The sequence below is a fragment of the Phaseolus vulgaris genome, chromosome 11 (genome assembly GCF_000499845.2).
Source record: "Phaseolus vulgaris cultivar G19833 chromosome 11, P. vulgaris v2.0, whole genome shotgun sequence".
In the NCBI taxonomy this organism is placed as follows: domain Eukaryota; kingdom Viridiplantae; phylum Streptophyta; class Magnoliopsida; order Fabales; family Fabaceae; genus Phaseolus; species Phaseolus vulgaris.
In genome coordinates this window covers 6,397,669-6,416,987 of record NC_023749.2, presented here as the reverse complement: position 1 = coordinate 6,416,987, position 19,319 = coordinate 6,397,669, and the positions used below count along the sequence as shown (strand labels likewise).

The window sequence follows — 19,319 nt, the reverse complement described above, 5'->3', positions numbered from 1 at the left end:
ATATGCAACATACATGAATTTTTTTTATCAGTAATAAAAAATAAATTAAATATGAATCACTTGAGGGGTGATCCAATCTTTATAAACAAACATAACCTTTAACCTCCCTCATTAAACATACTCTCATATATACAGAACACTCTTAACTGAACTCAAGGAGAATCACTTAAGGTACTCAAGTCTACTTCTAAAAGAATACATCATGAGACCATCTCATACAAACCAGAGGGTCAAGACACCAATCAGAAAAGAAAAAAAAACGCAGAATGTGACTTGGATGTGACTCAAGTCCAAACATTTAATTGAACAAAAGCAAAAACTTCTAATACATTCACTACACCCCTTTTAAATATCACCCTGTTTGTATGCTTTCGAACCTCGTTGACTACTGCGATCTAAATCAGTCCCCAAACCTCATTTACCGAAGCAAGCACATTACACATCCTAAACTGAGAGAAGTTTAGCAGTGGGACGTTGTGAAACACATTTTGCACCCCCAACCATACGCAACAATGGTTCCACAATAACCATGCAAATCTACACTCGAAAAAAAATGGATACTAGTCTCCTCCTCAACCCCTCAAAGACTACACATAGAACTTACTACTGTGATTCCGCGCTTTTCCAAATTAGTCTTAGTGACTAACTTATCTTTCAACACCCTCCGAGCCGTAACTAGTGTAGAAGGTACAACTTTATTTTTCCAAAACTTCTTAAACACTAAACATTTTCCCCTCCCTAGACGAAGGTAAGCAAATTTAACCGTGTATAAAAAACACTTTCCCTTCCTTCCACACCCACCTATCATCCTTTTCCAAGTCAAGACTCTCACCTTAGATTTCCTGTAGACCCGCTAGTTGCTTCTCTCATTTAAATAGATTACTTCTACAAACCAACTTTCACTCGCACTTTTCGTTGTTCCAATGCTCAAATTCTGTGACAACAGCTGATGCAACATATATGATGACCTAATATTTTTTTTATTTGGTCGGATTATAGTAATTTCCTTGTCATTAAAACGATAAAAACTGGTCGTTTTAATTTATTGTTTTAAGTTAAACGAAAAATACAAATTATAATTTAAATAGTGAGTAGGAGAAAATAAATTTGGGACGATTATAAGAAAATAAAAAATGGAAACTGTGGCTTTTTTACTATTATTGTATTGTACTTAATATTTTTATGAATGTTTTATTCAAACATTTGTATTGATTTGATGTTTCTATTATTATTTATATTTAAAAAATATTTTTTAAAACATCGTTAACATATTTCAGAGATTTATTTTTTCTAAATGTTAATATGTTTTAGAAAATATTTTTAGAATATAATTGTTTAAATGCTTTGGGCCTTTCTTAACGCAAACGCATGGCAAATCCTTCTTGCACCATATCAATTCTAATATGTACCCAATATGTTATTTAAAATAACCAAAATACCCCTAAAAAATAACGAAAATAATCCTAAATAAAAAGAGGGTGTAAATAAAAATTACTTTCAGAACCTTTTATCTGAAAATATTCTGGATTTGAATTTTTCGAACACATTTTTAAATTCCAGAAATTTTTATCCGAGATGCATTTTCAATTTTCTGAATTATTTTGTTCGAAATGTATTTTTTTCTTACCTTTGATTTATATTTACTATATAAGGATAATTTTGGAAATTTCAAAAAATGACAGGATAAAGTTTAAAATTATATGGTGCAGAAAGAAATTGCCCAAAAGCATGGCTATATTTGGACTTTTTTCTATGGGCCTCATGGTTCTTTACATAGATTGTTTAGGCCATTTCTATCTGTACTCCTATAATTTTTATGTGCACATCAAAGGATACTTCAAAGACAAAACTGTTCCCTTTTGTACCATCTTTTTTTTTCTATGTGTGTATCATACATGAATTTAAGAAGTTAAGTGTCTTAAGATTCTACAATCCAAAAGATTAACAGATCACACGTAAGGATTTGTTTTATTATTTTTTTTCCACATGATATAATTTGGATGTTTTTTTTTTTATAAAAATTATTTATCATAATTTAAAAGTTAAAATGAATTTTTAATTATACAATTTGAAAATTGAAAATAATATTTAAGTTATACCATTTAAGAGTTTTTTCATGTAAAAATAACTTATAGATTGTGTAATTGGAAAGCAATGAACTCTTAGATTGAACAATATGAAATAAAAAAAAAACTTTTAGATTAGAAACTAAAAAAAATGTGGATTGGATAATCTAAAATAAAATATAGCTTTTAAATTATCCAAATTAAAAGTGATTTTTTTTTATAAATTAAAAGGGTGAATTGAGAGTTTTTATAATTATAGGAGTAAAAGAAAATTGGCTTCTTCTTCCTGCACCCCTACATTTTTCTTCCTTCACCCCCACAATTTTCTAAATTCCGAAACTGGCCTTAATATTTTATTTGAAAAAGGATACTGTGGTTACCGGAAATAGAAATCTGGGAGTGTGTTACGGATTTATCAATCTGGAATTGAATATTTTTTATTTTTTTTGGATAAGAGGATGTTCCAGAAGCAATTTTTGCATAAATTATTAATTTCCGGATTGGTGAATCTGGAAGCCTAATTCTATTACGGATTGGTGAATCTGGAATGTTTTTTTTTTTAATTATGGATTTCTGAATCTGGATGCATGTTTCTGTTATGGATTGGTGGATCCGGAATATTTTTTTAATGTAAAATACATATTTTGAATTACGGATTGGTGGATCTGAAATTTTACCAAAAGTGCCAATTCAAAAATTTTCCAGATTTTTCATAATCTATAATGCAAAAAAATAAGTACAGTTGAAATGCATTTTAGGGTTTTAATAAATAATGGGGACATTTTGTTCTTTGCATAACATTGGGGTGCAGGAAGAAAAATGTAGGGGTGCAGGAAGAAACTGTCAAGAAAATTATGGGGTGCAAAAAGAAAACGGCTTGTTTGGTTTACTAGAAAGAAAAAAAAAACTGCAAGAAAAGGAGCGGGATTTCACTTATACGATTCAGTTTCAAAAGAGAATTTTGATGGATGGTGTTTTGTTGGGTAGTCCACACTATTCACAAACGGGAAGGGAAAGAAGAAGAAGAAGAAAGCAGATTGGGACATTTGAAATTCAATTTGAAAAGTCCCAACGCCAAAAGGCAAAAGCCATTGAAGACACTGTGCAAAGTGGACCTAATAATAATAATCACATTCTGAATCCTGAATCCCAATTCTCACCCACTTTCCTTGCTTGCTTCAGTGTGTGTGCAGAGAAACGAAAGGAAATGGAGAACAACGCGGAATCTGAGAAACCGAAAGGGAAAGGGATTCCAATTCACGGAGGCAAGTACGTGCGCTACAACATCTTAGGCAACTTTTTCGAAGTCTATGCTAAGTACGCACCTCCTCTCCAACCCGTTGGTAGAGGCGCATACGGCATCGTTTGGTTCGTTCTTCTCTCTTTCGCTATTTTCTTCAATTAATTCAGTTAATTAGTTAGTTGATTAAACTGTTTTTGAATGATTTACCAGCTGCGCCACGAATTCGGAGACCGAAGAAGGAGTTGCGATTAAGAAGATTGGGAATGCGTTTGACAACAGGATCGACGCAAAGAGGACGCTCAGGGAAATCAAGCTTCTCTGCCACATGGAACATGATAACGTGCGTTTTTTTTTGTTGTTCGGTGATTTTTAGAAATAGAAATAATGATGATTTGTGCATTTTTGTTAACGATGCTTTATTTGGTTCGTGTTGCTTTGTTATTGTGCAGATAATTAAAATTAAGGACATAATTCGGCCAGCGGAGAGGGAGAATTTCAATGATGTGTATATTGTGTATGAGTTGATGGACACCGATTTGCATCAGATTATACAGTCTAATCAGGCTCTCACTGATGAGCACTGTCAGGTGAGGAGTTGCGTGGTTTTGGTTATTGCTGAGTGGTGGTGGTGCTAACTAATTGTTTGGAATGTTCGTCAGAGGAGTGATTGAGTGTGTGGAACTGCGTGAGAGTTAGTGGGGGTAAAAGTTTGCATTGGTTTGGTATGAGAAGAGTACGGCGACATGAGAGTGTTGTGATTTTTAAGAGGTGTCTAAGACTTAGCTTCAGGGATAGTGATGAGATTTTTATAGTAACAATATAAGATAGTGAGAGTTCATATTTTTTTATAGTATATTTGATCTCTTCTTTGGTGCCTCTGACCTTATGAATCAATTTACATGAGATTGTTTCAGTTTAACCAGTAATTTCGCGTTTGAGTATATAAATGCAGTAAATACTAGGAGCTAGCTAGAGTTTGTTATTTACGGTTGTCTTATCCAATTCGAGTAATACTGTCTCTTGGGGAGGATATCTATAATGAATGCAAAAATATGTGGAGATATTTGTTGTTTTGTTTGTGTTGTTATGACTGCCACTCAATGCGCATCTGTGGTGCGTACTAGTGTTTGACGTGGGAAAAAGGTATCACGTGAAGGATACACGGAAAGTTTTTATATAAAGTTCCATACGCGACCAAGCCTTTTATAGCGATGAAGATAAGTTTAATTCATCCCCTGTCCCTGTTTCTCTCCAAATAGTGATGACTGTTTCGTTCAGTATGGTATGGGAGGAGAATAAAATTTAATAGAATGTTTCTTCTCATTTGTTAATGTAAGCTAACTCCCACCAAGAATTTAATCAAGTAGTAAGATATGAAGTTTGTTTTTCTTAAATAAAGTTTCGGGTGTGACTGAGTGTTGTGAAGAGAGTAAGTGCTAGGATAACTTGTAAGTGAGTCCATTGGCTCATGTTGGATTAGTTGGAACTAATTTACTTCTTGATATGAAGGATTTAAGACAAAAGAAAAAGAAACCTAACTAGTTGACTGATATTACAAAGTTGTTTTAATGCAAAAATTATCAAGAATGCTAATGAGGAGATGGAACTGTTAAATTGTTCATTTAGTGCTGTTTCTGATTACGATGCCATCTATTGTTGCCCGAGAACCTTTAAGAATTTGGTAACCAGTATCAGATGTTCTGATGTTTTTTTCTTTTTGAAACTGATTACGGTGGAAATGATGCTTTAGCAGATATAACTGATTACCAGCACACACTCTAGGAATTACGATCCACACCGGAGGTGATTTATCTTGAAAACTACGGTCATGTTGACTTCATTTTAAGCTTGCCAGCAAAACAAGATCTTTATGACCCTATGATTAGTTTTTTCAAGTCAAGCGAAAAATTTACACTAGTATGTAAAGTTTGCTTCCTTCCAGCACGATGGATGCGATACAAGTCTATGGGTCCATAAAGCATTACACTTTCTGTAGAGTTAAAATGTTAATATTCTGTGGGTGGAGTCCACTCGACCTGCATTTTATGTGTAAAGAATTTACAGATCTATAAAGTTTGGCATTGCATGGTCATATTTTGCCATTTAGGTCTGCCTTCAGCAGATTGGTAACGCTAAGGACGTTTATCATAGCAAAGACAAATGTTGAAAACGTTCAGTGAAAAAAGTTGAGACCAGTCAATGTGCTTCTAAAGTATATTATAATGATTAGGAATTTTTTTCCCAGCTGCCACCGCTTGCGAACCTTACAAATTTAAGTTTAGTGTTATATTTTGAACGTATAGATCTTGATTAGTATCAATGACATTTATAGTTTATAAAACTTAAACAGTGTTTTCAATGTGACTGCAGTACTTTCTATATCAACTCTTGCGAGGATTGAAGTACATACACTCTGCAAATGTTTTGCACCGAGATCTAAAACCAAGCAATTTACTTCTCAATGCAAACTGTGATCTCAAAATATGTGACTTTGGGCTTGCCAGAACAACCTCAGAGACCGACTTTATGACAGAATATGTTGTCACTCGTTGGTACAGGGCCCCTGAATTGTTATTGAATTGTTCAGAATATACTGCTGCTATTGATATTTGGTCGGTTGGTTGTATTTTAATGGAGATAATTAGAAGGGAGCCTTTATTTCCTGGTAAAGATTATGTCCAGCAGTTGGCCCTTATAACTGAGGTATTTGTCTTCTCTCTTCAATAAATAGTTGCATGTTGAATTGCAGAAAAGTTTTGGTAGGATCCTCTTCCTCTGAAATGTCTTTTAATTAGTATTGATAGTTAATGCAAGCTTCCAAATGATGAAATCTTGATGAACAAAGTCCTCATAATTATCTCACAAAACAGTTACTAGGTTCACCAAATGATTCGGATCTTGGGTTCCTCAGAAGTGATAATGCAAAGAAATATGTTAAGCAGCTTCAACATATAGAGAAGCAGTCTTTTGCTGAGCGGTTTCCTGATACGTCCCCGTTAGCAATTGATCTTGCTGAGAAAATGTTGGTCTTTGACCCCTCCAAGCGAATAACTGGTATGTCTCTTTTTGTTTTAATAACCCATTAAGTTTTGGGTAAAATGTGTTTAGATCCCTCAATATTTAGTCAAAATTGGTTTTAGTATACAATTCTTCAAAACCATAATTTTAGACCTTGTATTTCCAAATGTGGTAGATTTTGTTCTCAATTCTATACTTCATCTTGACTTCACGGTAGACAATCCACCACATTTCAGATGTACAAGAACCAAAACTACTGTTTTAAAATGGTGGGAACTAAAATCAATTTAGATCAGATCTTGACCTAACAGACTAAAGCACGTTTTACCCTGTATTTTTATCTTGTTCTTTCATTTCCTTTTAAGTTTTACTTCTTTTCTATGGTTTGCATAGTCGAAGAAGCCCTGAATCACCCATATATGGCAAGTCTTCATGAGATAAACGAGGAGCCCGTTTGCCCAACTCCTTTCATCTTTGATTTCGAACAGGCAACTCTCAACGAAGAAGATATAAAAGAGCTCATATGGAGAGAGTCTCTAAACTTCAGCCAGGAACAGATGTTGGAATAGCCTCGGACCTTGGCAAAATCGTTTTTTCTATGGAATTTCAGTATTCAGGTTCGGAATTGGGTGGTAAAGGTTATAGTTCTATCAAACATGTTATAAATTGCTTTATTAGGTTTGGATTGCAAGTGCAGCATGTGATTCTGTAATCGAAGTGGTGAGGGAGATAGGTTCTCCCATTCCAGTTGTCTTGATTGGTCAACTTTATTTTTCCTTTTTATTTCTTGGAGAGGATTATGGTACCCACAAAGCGTTGGTGCTTGTTACGCATAAGAGGGGCATATGCTTCCAAGGCCTAAGCCGTTGTCTTATTGGCGTTGCATTGTATAAATATCCAAATATAATAGTTACACAGAAGTTATTGAAGATAAGCCACAATATAGTGGTTTTTATTTTTGGGTAGTTATAATAGTGGTTTTGTTTCGTTATTTGCCTTTCACTTTTGAAATTTAGAAACACTTCTCTTGCTTTATCTGAACTTTGGATTCTGAGAATTATGGATGTCCCGGCTTTCTAGTTCCACTTGCAGAATTTGGCTCATTAAGTTGTGAAATTCACTTCGGAAGATAAACTTGAGAGGGGTAATTGTTGTTTGTAAAACTTTGATAATTTCAGTTAAGTTATTTTGCAACACAATTTTATTATAAAATGACTTATTTTTTAATTGATGATTATTGCTTTACCCTTGGTAAAAACTTAACTTTGGAAGAGATGAATTCATAATGTGCTGCAATTTACATTGAAACTCGATTTTATGTAGATTCTTCTATTAGAAGAATTAATGTTAATAATTGTTGTACAATTGAATGGCAGGAAGCTTACTTACCATTTTCTTATTTGACATGATACATATAAATATACTTGGTTCATGTTATATTTATCTATTCACTAAACATAAAAGTGCATGGCATAGAAATATTCAAATTAAATAGTTTACTTATTATTGTTATAGTAAAATAGTTTTTGTATTGTATAATATGACTGAAACTCAATGATATTCATAATAATTCCCCTTTTTGTTTGCCACTGGACTTTGGTTTCACCTTGTTGCCTCACTCATCCCTCGTTTTCTCTTCTTCGTATCTTCAATTTTTCATAACAACGTTCTTCTAATTTTGTATTTCGCAATTTGCTCTGCCCCTTTTCATATCTTATTCTGCGTTTTCTGATTGCGGAGATGACGAAGTTTAAGAATCACACAGCTCATAACCAGTCAAACAAGGCCCACAAAAATGGCATCAAGAAGCCCAAGAGTTAGCCACACTGAAATTTTTTCACTTTTTAAAATGTTTAGGTTCTCTTCTATTATGCGGATATATATATGCTTTTTTCAGTTTATTAAATTGTGCCTTTTTTAGATTTTTTTTTATGCGTTTCTACTGTTGGCAATTGGTGTAGATGGACCCAAGTTTCTGAGGGTAGGCTAGGAAACACAACAAGAAGAGTGGGGAAACTGCTACCGAGGAAGACTAAAGTGGTGCCACTTTCTAAGGGAACCTTTTTAGGGGTTTTTAAGCATTGTTCAGAGAATGGAGTACTTCTATAGTTTTGTTTCCGTTGAAGAAGACCCTATAATTTTTTTATCAAATGGAATGAAATTTCTAAGTAGCTTAATAAAATAAAAATTTATATAGTTAAAACGCTTAAATTTGAAAATTATATAAAGAGTTGAAATAAAGAAATACGTACTAAAAATAATTTGATTCAAAAAGTTTATATTTCCTTATGAAAGTAGTGATGAGAAGAAACACATATTAAAGATCGAAAATGAAATCAAATGAAAGAATTAAAGAGATAAAATGAAAGTTATACAAAAACATGTTAAATAAAATGAAACGAAAGAAGTAAATGAATATATATTTTTACTTGATAAACTAAAACTAAGAGTTTTAATAATTATTTAATATTTAACTTTTTTTGACAATATTTAAATAACAGTGGTTAGAGATGTGTGCGGTAATTTTTTTTAAACAAAAACAGTGACAAACTAAAACTAAAAATGAGAAATTAGGTGTTTTTGGATTGAAAAGATGATTTATGAAGATTTGAAAGAGGACATGTGTAAGGATTTTAGAGGATAAATGATTAAGTATGAGAAAGATGTTTGAATTGAGAAATGTTAGAGTTAATTTGAAAAGATGATTTATTATGATTTATTGAAATTTGTGAATGATTTGATGATTGAGTGAATTTAGAAATTTAGAGATATAAAATATAAGTTTACAAATTTATTATTATTATTAAAAAATATTTAAATAGTAAGTTTATATATATATATATATACTTATTTATTTTTATCTTCGATTCTCGTTAACAAGTCTGACTAGAAGTAAATAGACTTAAAAAGAAAGGGAGTATGAATGATGGTGATGCATCAAGCCACCATGCCCACAAAAAATACCCATTATAAGGAATGCTTATATTTACAACAAATGTTTGTCCAAACTCTATATTCTCCCATTACTTAGGACATTACAATTATCAAAATCTAACAAAAAAATATATTAAAAGACATTTAATATCCTCCCATTTTTAATTATAAACATATTCATAACAGCCATTTCTATTTTTTGTAATATTTAAAGCAAACAATAAATTAAAAATATTATAAGTAGAAATTAAAATAAAAAATAGAAATTCCCTAAACTTTGAAGAATTACATTCACTTCACTTCTTTTCTGGAAGTTATTGAGAGTTGAGACAGAGAATATGTGGACTCAAGGATACTACAATGTTGGTTCTTGTGGTCTTTAGTGGCCTCATGCTTCTTTGAATATTATTATCTCAGCAATAGTATCTTTTAAATATTATAATTGGATATTATTTCTAGTCATGTATATTCCTGAGAATATTGTAATTGGAGTGTGGTTCTTAGACATGTTTAAAATATATGTCTAGTTAATTTTGTTGTATTATATTAAATCCTTTTTAAATTTCTAAATAAGCAAAATAAAAAATGGAAGTCATGGTGATGTTAGAAAATAACTTCATGGTATTATAACATTTTCACTTTTTAGGATGAGAATAAAAACCATTTAGAAGGAATGCAACTATTTTAGATATAAAAGATATCAAAATTTTTTTTTTTTTAAGTGTTCATTCTCATTTGCATATTGTTGGAAATCACTTTTTCATTCTCTTGGGAATTTCATTTTGGAATCTTATTGCGATATTCACATATATTGTCAATGTTTCAATTTCAAGTCTGTTGATATAATATCATTAGGTTTAATCATTGCATTCGACGTATTATACGTTTTGGAGTTCGGACTCCATCATGATTATGTCATTAAAAAACACTTCAAAATGTTTAAGGAATAAATTGTATTTAAATTACTTTTGACCTCAACTCCTAAGCGAAGTTATCTAACGTATCAAAACAAATTCCTCAAGAAAAACTAATGACATGAGAGTTTATCTTTTTAAGGACAAATTCGTGAGAGCTCAAATTCAAAAGATGTATAATGCTTAGATGGTGATTCTATTTATTTTTATAATAATAAATTCAAAATTGATATTAATAACATTTTTATTGTTTGATGATTAAATCTTATACTAACAGTATATATTAAACCCTTTATTCAAAAGTTCTTAGCGGAATTTATTACATTTTCATAAATTTTTAAATAGATTTTTGGTCAAGTAGACTCGATTTTAACCTTTTTATTTAATTTATTAAAGTAATCGATTATTTTTCAATTTGAAACTCGACCAAACATGCCACCACTTATTAATTACTATTATAGTTTTATTAAATTATATAAACTTAATTATAACTTAGAAAATTGGATAATTTGAATTTTAGTCTGGGATGTTGTAAATTTTCTGATATAATGAGTGAAATAATGCATATTTTGCAAAGAGTGAACAATTTTTTTTATAAGTTAAGTTTTATAGTTATCAGATCTGATCACTTGGACCGGTTTATTTGAGATCTGGTGGGTAGATTGGAATCAATATAAAATTGGCTAATTCTCCCTTCATCATACCAACAACACTGAAAAAAAATATCTATTTTATTCTTATTTTTTATATTTATATCCACCACATAATTATGGATATACAAATACGGAACTAAGAATGTGTCTTTCGGATATAACAATTTGCACTACAATAATGTTTTTTAGATACTAAAATTCAAAAGTTATTTTTTTTATTCCGGATGCAAAATTTTTGAAAAAGATGATGAGTGCAATTTGAGGTTTAAAAAATTATGTGCAAGGAGAATTAGCCTATAAAATTTGATGATTTAGTTTATCCAATTAGGGTTGATTTTTTATTTTTCAATATATATATATATAGATATATATATTCATTTTTTTATATGGTTACCTTTTATGAATTTGTGTTATAAGTAAAACAATTATTTTGGATATTAATTTTACTTTATGACATTTGAATCATATCATGAATTTTATAGGTATTATTTCATAAATTATAATTTTATATTATATAACACTTAAAATTTTAAGTAATCGATAACAAGATTATATATATATATATATATATATATATATATATTAGTATGGATGATATTATTTTCCTGTTATAATAGGTAAAGTAAAGTTAGTTGTTTATCAAGTGAGATAATATAGTTAAAAATAATATTAAATAATACATGTCATCAATACAATAATTTTATTTTGTTTTATAAGAATATTGATAAATATTTATTATAAAAAATTATCTTTTAAAAAAAAAATATGTATGTAAACCTGACAAATTATATATGAAAATAAATCTGAATGTAAATAGGATATGGGTACATTTACATATGAAAAATTTGGAATTTTTATATAGGTATCGTTATTTATAGAATAATGCGTAGGTAATGGTTAAGGGTTTAGGTAATGATTAAGCGCATTATCCATAATCTAATTGCATACGTAATGCATATATAATGAATATGTTAACCTATGGAAACATTATTTGTATATAAGAGATCATAGACTAAGTAAAAACAAATTCATATGTAATTAGTATAAAAAATTCATATGTAATTAGTATAAAGGAAATTGTTATTTAATTAATTTTTTTTAAATTCGTATGTAAATAATCCATATATAAACTTTTTTTTATGGACAATTCATATATATATAAACTTTCATGTAAATAGTTCATATGTAATTTGTATGTAAATAATCCGTATTCATATTTGTTTATTATTAACATAGACAAGAAGGATTCGAATGGTTACAACGTCCTATTGACATATTTATAAATACAAAATAATAATATAAATTATAAATGAAATCAACATACCAATATTATAATTAATACAACATAATATTTACAATCATCAACTTTTAGCAATAAGTATTAAAAGAGAAAATTAATAATTCAATAACCTTTATCTAATTTGGTTAATCTTAATGAAAACTACAAATTTCATGATGGAGATCCCATATCGACTAGAGATGAGAACCTTTCATTGTATATAAGTGGGTGCAAACCTCACCTTATTAAGTCGGTTTTATGGGATTGAGTTAGACTTAAAGTTCACTTCGTAATACTTCAATCATTATCATCAAATCTTTCTTCTTCTCTATCTTCTTAGGAATCATTTTCTTTAAGTTCCCTTTTTTAGTGTCCACTTCAAAATCATTATCTTTAATTCATCTTATCAAATCCACCGCCAATAAACATCAACCTCAAAATTTTGTTTAATTAGTTACTTGCATGTACTAAAATAAAAGTTGATACGAAAACCTCATTTAGTTTCTCACCATATAAAGTCTTATCTTATCGATTTCCACTCATCCAATCATGCTTAAATATAATTGATACGAAACTTAAGTGAATAAACTACAACTCCCACAAATACTTCAATTTTTAATATTATATTATATTAAATATATATTTTTAATATAATAAGTTATCTAAAACATATTTATCTAATGTGTCAATTAGATTAATCGACGGCATACTTTTCCAATCATAATGCATTTCGCTATTTTTTAACAGTTAATAATAATTTCATTACTATTTTAAGAGAAACATAAGCTTTGGTGTTTCTATGTGTATGTAACTTTATCATTATTTTATTTTGTTGAGTAAATTTAACTACCGTTATAATTTTTATTAATTTACATATTAATATGTATATTCATTTTAATATATATTTATTGACATTAATTTTGTTTATATTTCAAATATTATTTAAGAAATTTAAATTTAAGATAAAGAAATTGAAACCTGTTAGGAAAAGAATAATTAGAAAATATAAAAGAGAGAAAAAAAGCTTTGAAAGTTAAAGAAATTGAGCCGAAGAGTGTAAAAATCGCTCGAAGAGTTATTTCGAAGAGATGAGCCAAAATAAAAAATAATAATAGTATATTAGAAATAAAATTTGTATATATTTTTTAAAAATATTTTTATATAATGTTATAGATTAATATAAAAATAATGATTAAATCTTATGTTAATTTTTCTGTTTGGAGAACAGGCTTTTCCGTAATTTGGTTAATACTTAAATGTTAGATCTCAATGCAAGTTATAATTTTCTTAATATTACGTAATTCCCAGTTTTGTTCAAAAGATCATTAAATTTTTTTAAAAGGAAGATAAAACTAATCGGTTTTGTTTTGTTTATGAATAAAATGGATAAAAGTGAAACGATTTTTCATGTTCTTTTTATATAAAGGGAATATAACATTTTTTCCGTTTTATTTGAATATGAAAAAAAGTAAAAAGACACATTTAAATAAAGTACACACATTTTAAATAAAAATAAGATACACACATTTTAAATAAAGATAAAAGTAATATAGTTATGAGAGATTTATTTTTGGGTTAAAAAAAGTATATTTAAATTGAACTCAAAGTCTCCTTTATTCTTTGCTTGCACCAAACGAAAGAACAATTAAACTTTTTGAATTTTCCTTACCCTTTTTGCACGACCCTTTTATTTTCCTGTGAAACAGGTGAAACATAAAAAGGATAAGTATACGATTTTTTTTATTTTTTTTTCAAGAATTTTAAGCAAAAATATTTTATATTTTTATTTCTTTAAAAACAAATTTTTTCTTTGAAAAAAACAATATTTTCCAGTAATAATTTTTGTTCAAATTTTCACAAAAAGGTGAGAATCTATTTTTTCTTGAATTCAAATAAAAGTTTTATTGAAAAAATAATAATTTTTATTATATTATTTAAGGGGATAATATATTAAAATAATTTTATTTTTACTAATTTCTTTTCATAATCCTGGTATTAATACACATTATTTATCGTGCACTGGTAATACTCAACATATAAAAGACCTTTTTCTCTTACCATTTAATTAAAAAATAAAGTCACTACTATCAGTTAATAGGTGCTTAATTATATTTCCTCATTAAATGATTTTTGTTAGTTATAATTTTGTACTCAACAACTCTGATTATTTATCTTCTGCATCAAGATATTCTAATTAGACAGACAGGTATCTTTTATGCTTCAAACTAATTATATCATTTTAGAGATTATGGTTTTTTAAATTTGTTTATTGTTTTATAAAACAATCTGTGTTACTTTTTTTTTTTAACTTTAGCGTTGTCTTTTGGCATCTCACTTTTAATACAAAGTAGTAAGTGAAATAATTTAAATTAAAATGAAATTAAATTGTACATAAAATAAAGTTACCATTCGTGAAAATACTTTCATATGTGATAATCTTAAATCAAAGCACAATAGTTTTTCTATAATTGACATCAGTTACAAATAAGAAAATATAAAAATAGGATTCATAGAAAATATTTTTATTAATATTCAAATATTCTATACATAACATCTAATTCAATATTAAGTATGCTCTTAATTTTATATATATATATATATATATATATAAATTAAGAGAATAATATATAATTATCTAATAAATGTAGAAGATTCATCACTATTACTAAATGATCTCTAGCATATGATTTTATGCTTTCCTTCATTAGATTGTCTAATCGTCTGCACTATAAGAAAATTATTAGATAAAAATTAATTTGAGAGATAAAAAATAATCAGTTATTATGTCGATTAAATTATATACTATTTTAGAAACTATATAAATTATTGGTATCTAAAGTAATTTTTATTATTAATAAATAATTTCTAAATTGACACCCCTTTTACTAATATGTCTCAACCTTAGATGCCACAACTTCGTCTTATGTTGCATCGTCTAACTAGTAACATACACATGTGTTAATCTCTTTGGCAAATGTACCAAATTGTAGAAGTAGTAAAATGGAAAGTTCAAGTATTGTTTCCAATGAATTTGAAGGCGTTTAATCAATGTGCATTCTTACTAATTTGGACTAAAAACTTAAACACATTAGTTCATACAAATGTAAATGGTTGTGATAATTTCTAAATTTAAAACATTCAAAGCTACCAACTTAAACTTAAAATACCGATCAAGGCAAAGATTCACTAGGGTTGAATTTCATGAACTCAACTCAATGCAATTCTACTTACCATTATCTCTAACATAACTCCAACATTCACACCACAAACTCAATAATCCTAATTTCTTGGAGACACGTTCTTAATCTTAATGTGCAAATACCAATCCATTAATTAATTTTACACAATATTTACATGAATGATAAATGTTTATAATGATCGAGAGATATGAAATTATGTCTAAAATAATGTCTCTAAGTTGTTCAGTCTTAAAACCAAGTTCTAAAAGAATATCCAATGTTTAAAAATATCAAAAAGGCATAAATGATCAACCATGCAACATGAAGCACCAAGAAAGAACATAAGAGTCATTTATAGATTTATATTCCAAATAAAATACTACATAAATATGATATTCATCACATCCCCCAATGAAAGGGGGAGTTAGCCACTCCTACACATGGAGAGCACAAAAAATGGTTAAGAGAATGGAATGATTGAAGTGGAAGCCTTCCTAGAGTTTCTCCTTCCCACAACAACTTTTCTGCAATCTTCCCTTTCTTTTTTTTGCCAAAAAGTTCTTTAATCTTCTAATCTTGCCTTTTCAACCACCTGATGATTGAGAGATAACTTTTTAAATAATGTCTATTTTCTTTTATTCGCTAGGCAATTGTACTTCTCATTGGATGAGGTCGACGACCTTTTGGCTAGGTGAACACATATCTTTTATTGTTGGGTGAGGGTGTTGGCCATCGGGTGAAGAAATCCTGAAATGTCTTCCTTATCTCTTTTTCAAGCTTCCATTTCCATACAAAATTTATAGAAAAAATGTATCACTTTTATCCTGGAAGGAAAGTGTTAAAAATCTTAAAGTTATCACGTAATCAACAAAATATATGATACAAAGACAAATTAAGAGATCCAATTAGTATGATAAAAAAAGTTATTATGACACTTATTTCCATGCATGATCATTATTGAACCGTCTAAGATATAAAAATCGTCATTTTTCTCCTCTTTAGAAACTATAAACGCTCCCCTAGAATATTTATCACTCCTTGTATGATATTGGTTGTTAAACTAATATGATCAAGTATACTAATTAACAAAAGATTCCTCTTGAGCTTAGTTGCAACAATATCACCCAATCATGTTTAATATAATAAACTCCATGTCTTGCATCTTACATGATTTATTGTTCCCAAGAAGGACCATTCCACCTTTTTTCAGTTCCAATGTCTTAGAGAACTCCTTCACTAGACCCATGTGATAAGTACATCCTGAGTCCATGACCCAACTCATCTATGTATCAGATGCAAACACCACCAACACCCTTGCAAACTTGTAACTACCAGACGTTACAACGATATCAATAGATTCCTTTTTGAAATGAGATTTCTTACCTTTCTCATTTATCTTCTCTGAAAAATTCCACTTGAAGTGATATTTCTTGTGACAGTCGTAACATTTAACTTCTGTCATATATATCATCTAATGAATGTTGCTTCTTCTACCCTTTCCATTTCTTATTTTCCCCACCTATTGACCTAAAAACATTCAGACTTAACCAACCATTATCTACTTTAGACTTTTGAAGTTTTTGTAACTTCTTAGTCATAATTGAGGTCTGCACTCCTTCAACATTGGTTTATTCCTTCCCAATCAACAAAGTGTCCTTAAAATGCTCAAACATCTTCGACAAGATGATAATAAAAGTAAAGCCTTGTCTTCGTCCTCCAACTTTACCTCAATATTTTACAAATCATTCAGATTCCTATTGAATTTGCCAGCTGCTCCACCATGATTATTGACTCAGTCTTCCTAAACAAATACAATTGTTGCTTCAAACATAGTTTTTGTGCCAAAGATTTAGTTATATATAATAAATCAAGTTTCACCCAGATCGATGCAACTATTTTCTCCTTAGGGACTTCCCTTAACGCCTTATCATCGAGATATAGAATTATAGTGTTCCTGACGTTTTTGATCATATTAGTCTTCTCCTTCTAAAACATACATGTTGTCATGTTCACCTCACCCTTCAAAGCATCAACACATCCTTAATGTATCAAGATTACCTCCATCTTGATTCTCCATAATCCAAATTGTTTTCCCTACTTATTGACGTCAAACTTAGTAGTCATATATCCAACTTCTTAACTTTCTTTTTATTGTTGCCACAAATGACATTAATTGTTGGGTTCATAACAATAGAAAACAAGAAAATATAAGAACAAGATTGAAAGAAAACACTTTTATTAACATTAAAAGGTTTTATACATAGAGTCTAACTCATTATTGTGTACTCTTTATGCCCATAATAATGTCTATTTATAGAACCTAAATTAAAAGAATAACAAAAAAAACCATTAAAATAAGTCTAACAAATGTTTGTACTAGACGGTATGTCATATTACTACTAAACGGTCTTTAGTATACAGTCTTCTACTCTCTCTCATCAGACAATCTAATAATCTGATTGAGCTCCCCAACTGATCGGACATGATTTAGAGTTAATCATCACAAAACTAATGAATTTATGATAAAATGAATAAAACAACACCTCTTATCTCACCATGTTATATTTTGAACACTTTACAATTTTATTTTTGATATCATTCTCATTCAATCTTAATGAAGACAAAAGAATCTAATAAAAACAAACCGACACTACAAGAAAATTAAGAAATAAAAATCATTTTTAGACACAAAAAATAATTAGTTGCTATAGTGACTAAATTAGAAACCATTTTAGAAAATAAAAAAATTTTGGTTTCTAAATTAGTTTCTATTATTATTAAATAGTTTCTAAATTGGTATTAGCTACCAAGGTTTTAACATACCAATTATTTAGATTTTAAAGTTGGTAGCAAAAATCTTGATAATTAATTAAATACCAATTTAGAAACCATTTAAAAATAATAGAAACTAATTTATAAACAATTTTTTTATTTATTTTTAAAATGATTTCTAATTTAGTCACTCTAGCAACTAATTATTTTTTTTGTATTTAAATTGTTTTTTTTCATGATTTTCCTGTAGTAAGATATATGAGTAAACTCGACTTAATATTTTCTTTAATTTTTTTTATCATCATTATATTACTGCAAAGTGTTACCCGTTTTGTTAATATTATTTTTTTAGCAAAAATCTAATTCACCGTTATTCAGTAAAAAAATCCTTCCTAACGAACTTTAGTTTCCACTTAAATTCAACCTTATTTTCTAGTTTATTTAATTTTTACACACAACATTTGAATATTAAAACCACAATTATTTCTAGTCCGGTTGATAGGTAGCTTAACATAAAAGCTAATCACATATAAATGATAACATTTTATCAAATACATTTTTGCCTGATTATTTTTTTTAAAATTATATTATTTTATCCTACTTCTTATTTAAGGAGCAATACTTTTGAATATTTAATTATCATTAAATTTTAACTAGATATACAATATATTAATGAAAAATGTGTTAAAAATTGTATTATTAATCCTCTTCATGTGTAGGCCAATAAATGGCATGGGAAGCAATTTTATTTGAAGATCACTTGTTACTCCTCTTATATGAAAGAGTGGTTCTAAATAAGCACCCTTCCACACACTCCAAGAGTTAAATCCACATAAGTGTTCATAATTTCATCACTTTCTTAGAGAAGTTCGCACGTTAGACCTTATCCAATGTTATGTTGAAAATCACTGTTCTATGAAACTGAATCAGATAGTTTATACCATGATATAATACAACCGAAAATTCCTGGGACACACTTCTCGTGCGTCAGATCTAAAGGTTGTTTACTATTTGTTGCATCTAACTCTATCCATGATGTGGTCTCGCACCAGTACAATTAGATTCCCCTTATGGAAAGTTGCTGCAAATGTGGTTCTGGTTTTGTTACATCTTATGAACAAGAGTATATTCTATTCTGGTAAAGTAGACACATGATATTGAAAAGACTGCAGCAAGAAGTTAACCCAGAAAAGAATCCCAATGGTCCAACATGATTTTTCTATAGTGTTGTTATATTTTTCCACTCTTTTTTCTTTTTCAA

The 19,319-nt window shown here is 28.9% G+C and overlaps 1 protein-coding gene across 1 annotated transcript; it reads left to right on the top strand.

Annotated features, from left to right (window-relative positions):
• Window positions 1-3,004: 3,004 nt before the first annotated feature.
• Window positions 3,005-7,318, top strand: LOC137826514 (mitogen-activated protein kinase homolog NTF6-like). The gene is made up of 6 exons (XM_068632499.1): window positions 3,005-3,434; window positions 3,520-3,649; window positions 3,759-3,896; window positions 5,680-6,012; window positions 6,180-6,363; window positions 6,721-7,318. The coding sequence occupies exons 1-6, from the start codon at window positions 3,031-3,033 to the stop codon at window positions 6,894-6,896; spliced, it is 1,365 nt and encodes a 454-aa protein (XP_068488600.1). The 5' UTR covers window positions 3,005-3,030; the 3' UTR covers window positions 6,897-7,318.
• Window positions 7,319-19,319: the final 12,001 nt, after the last annotated feature.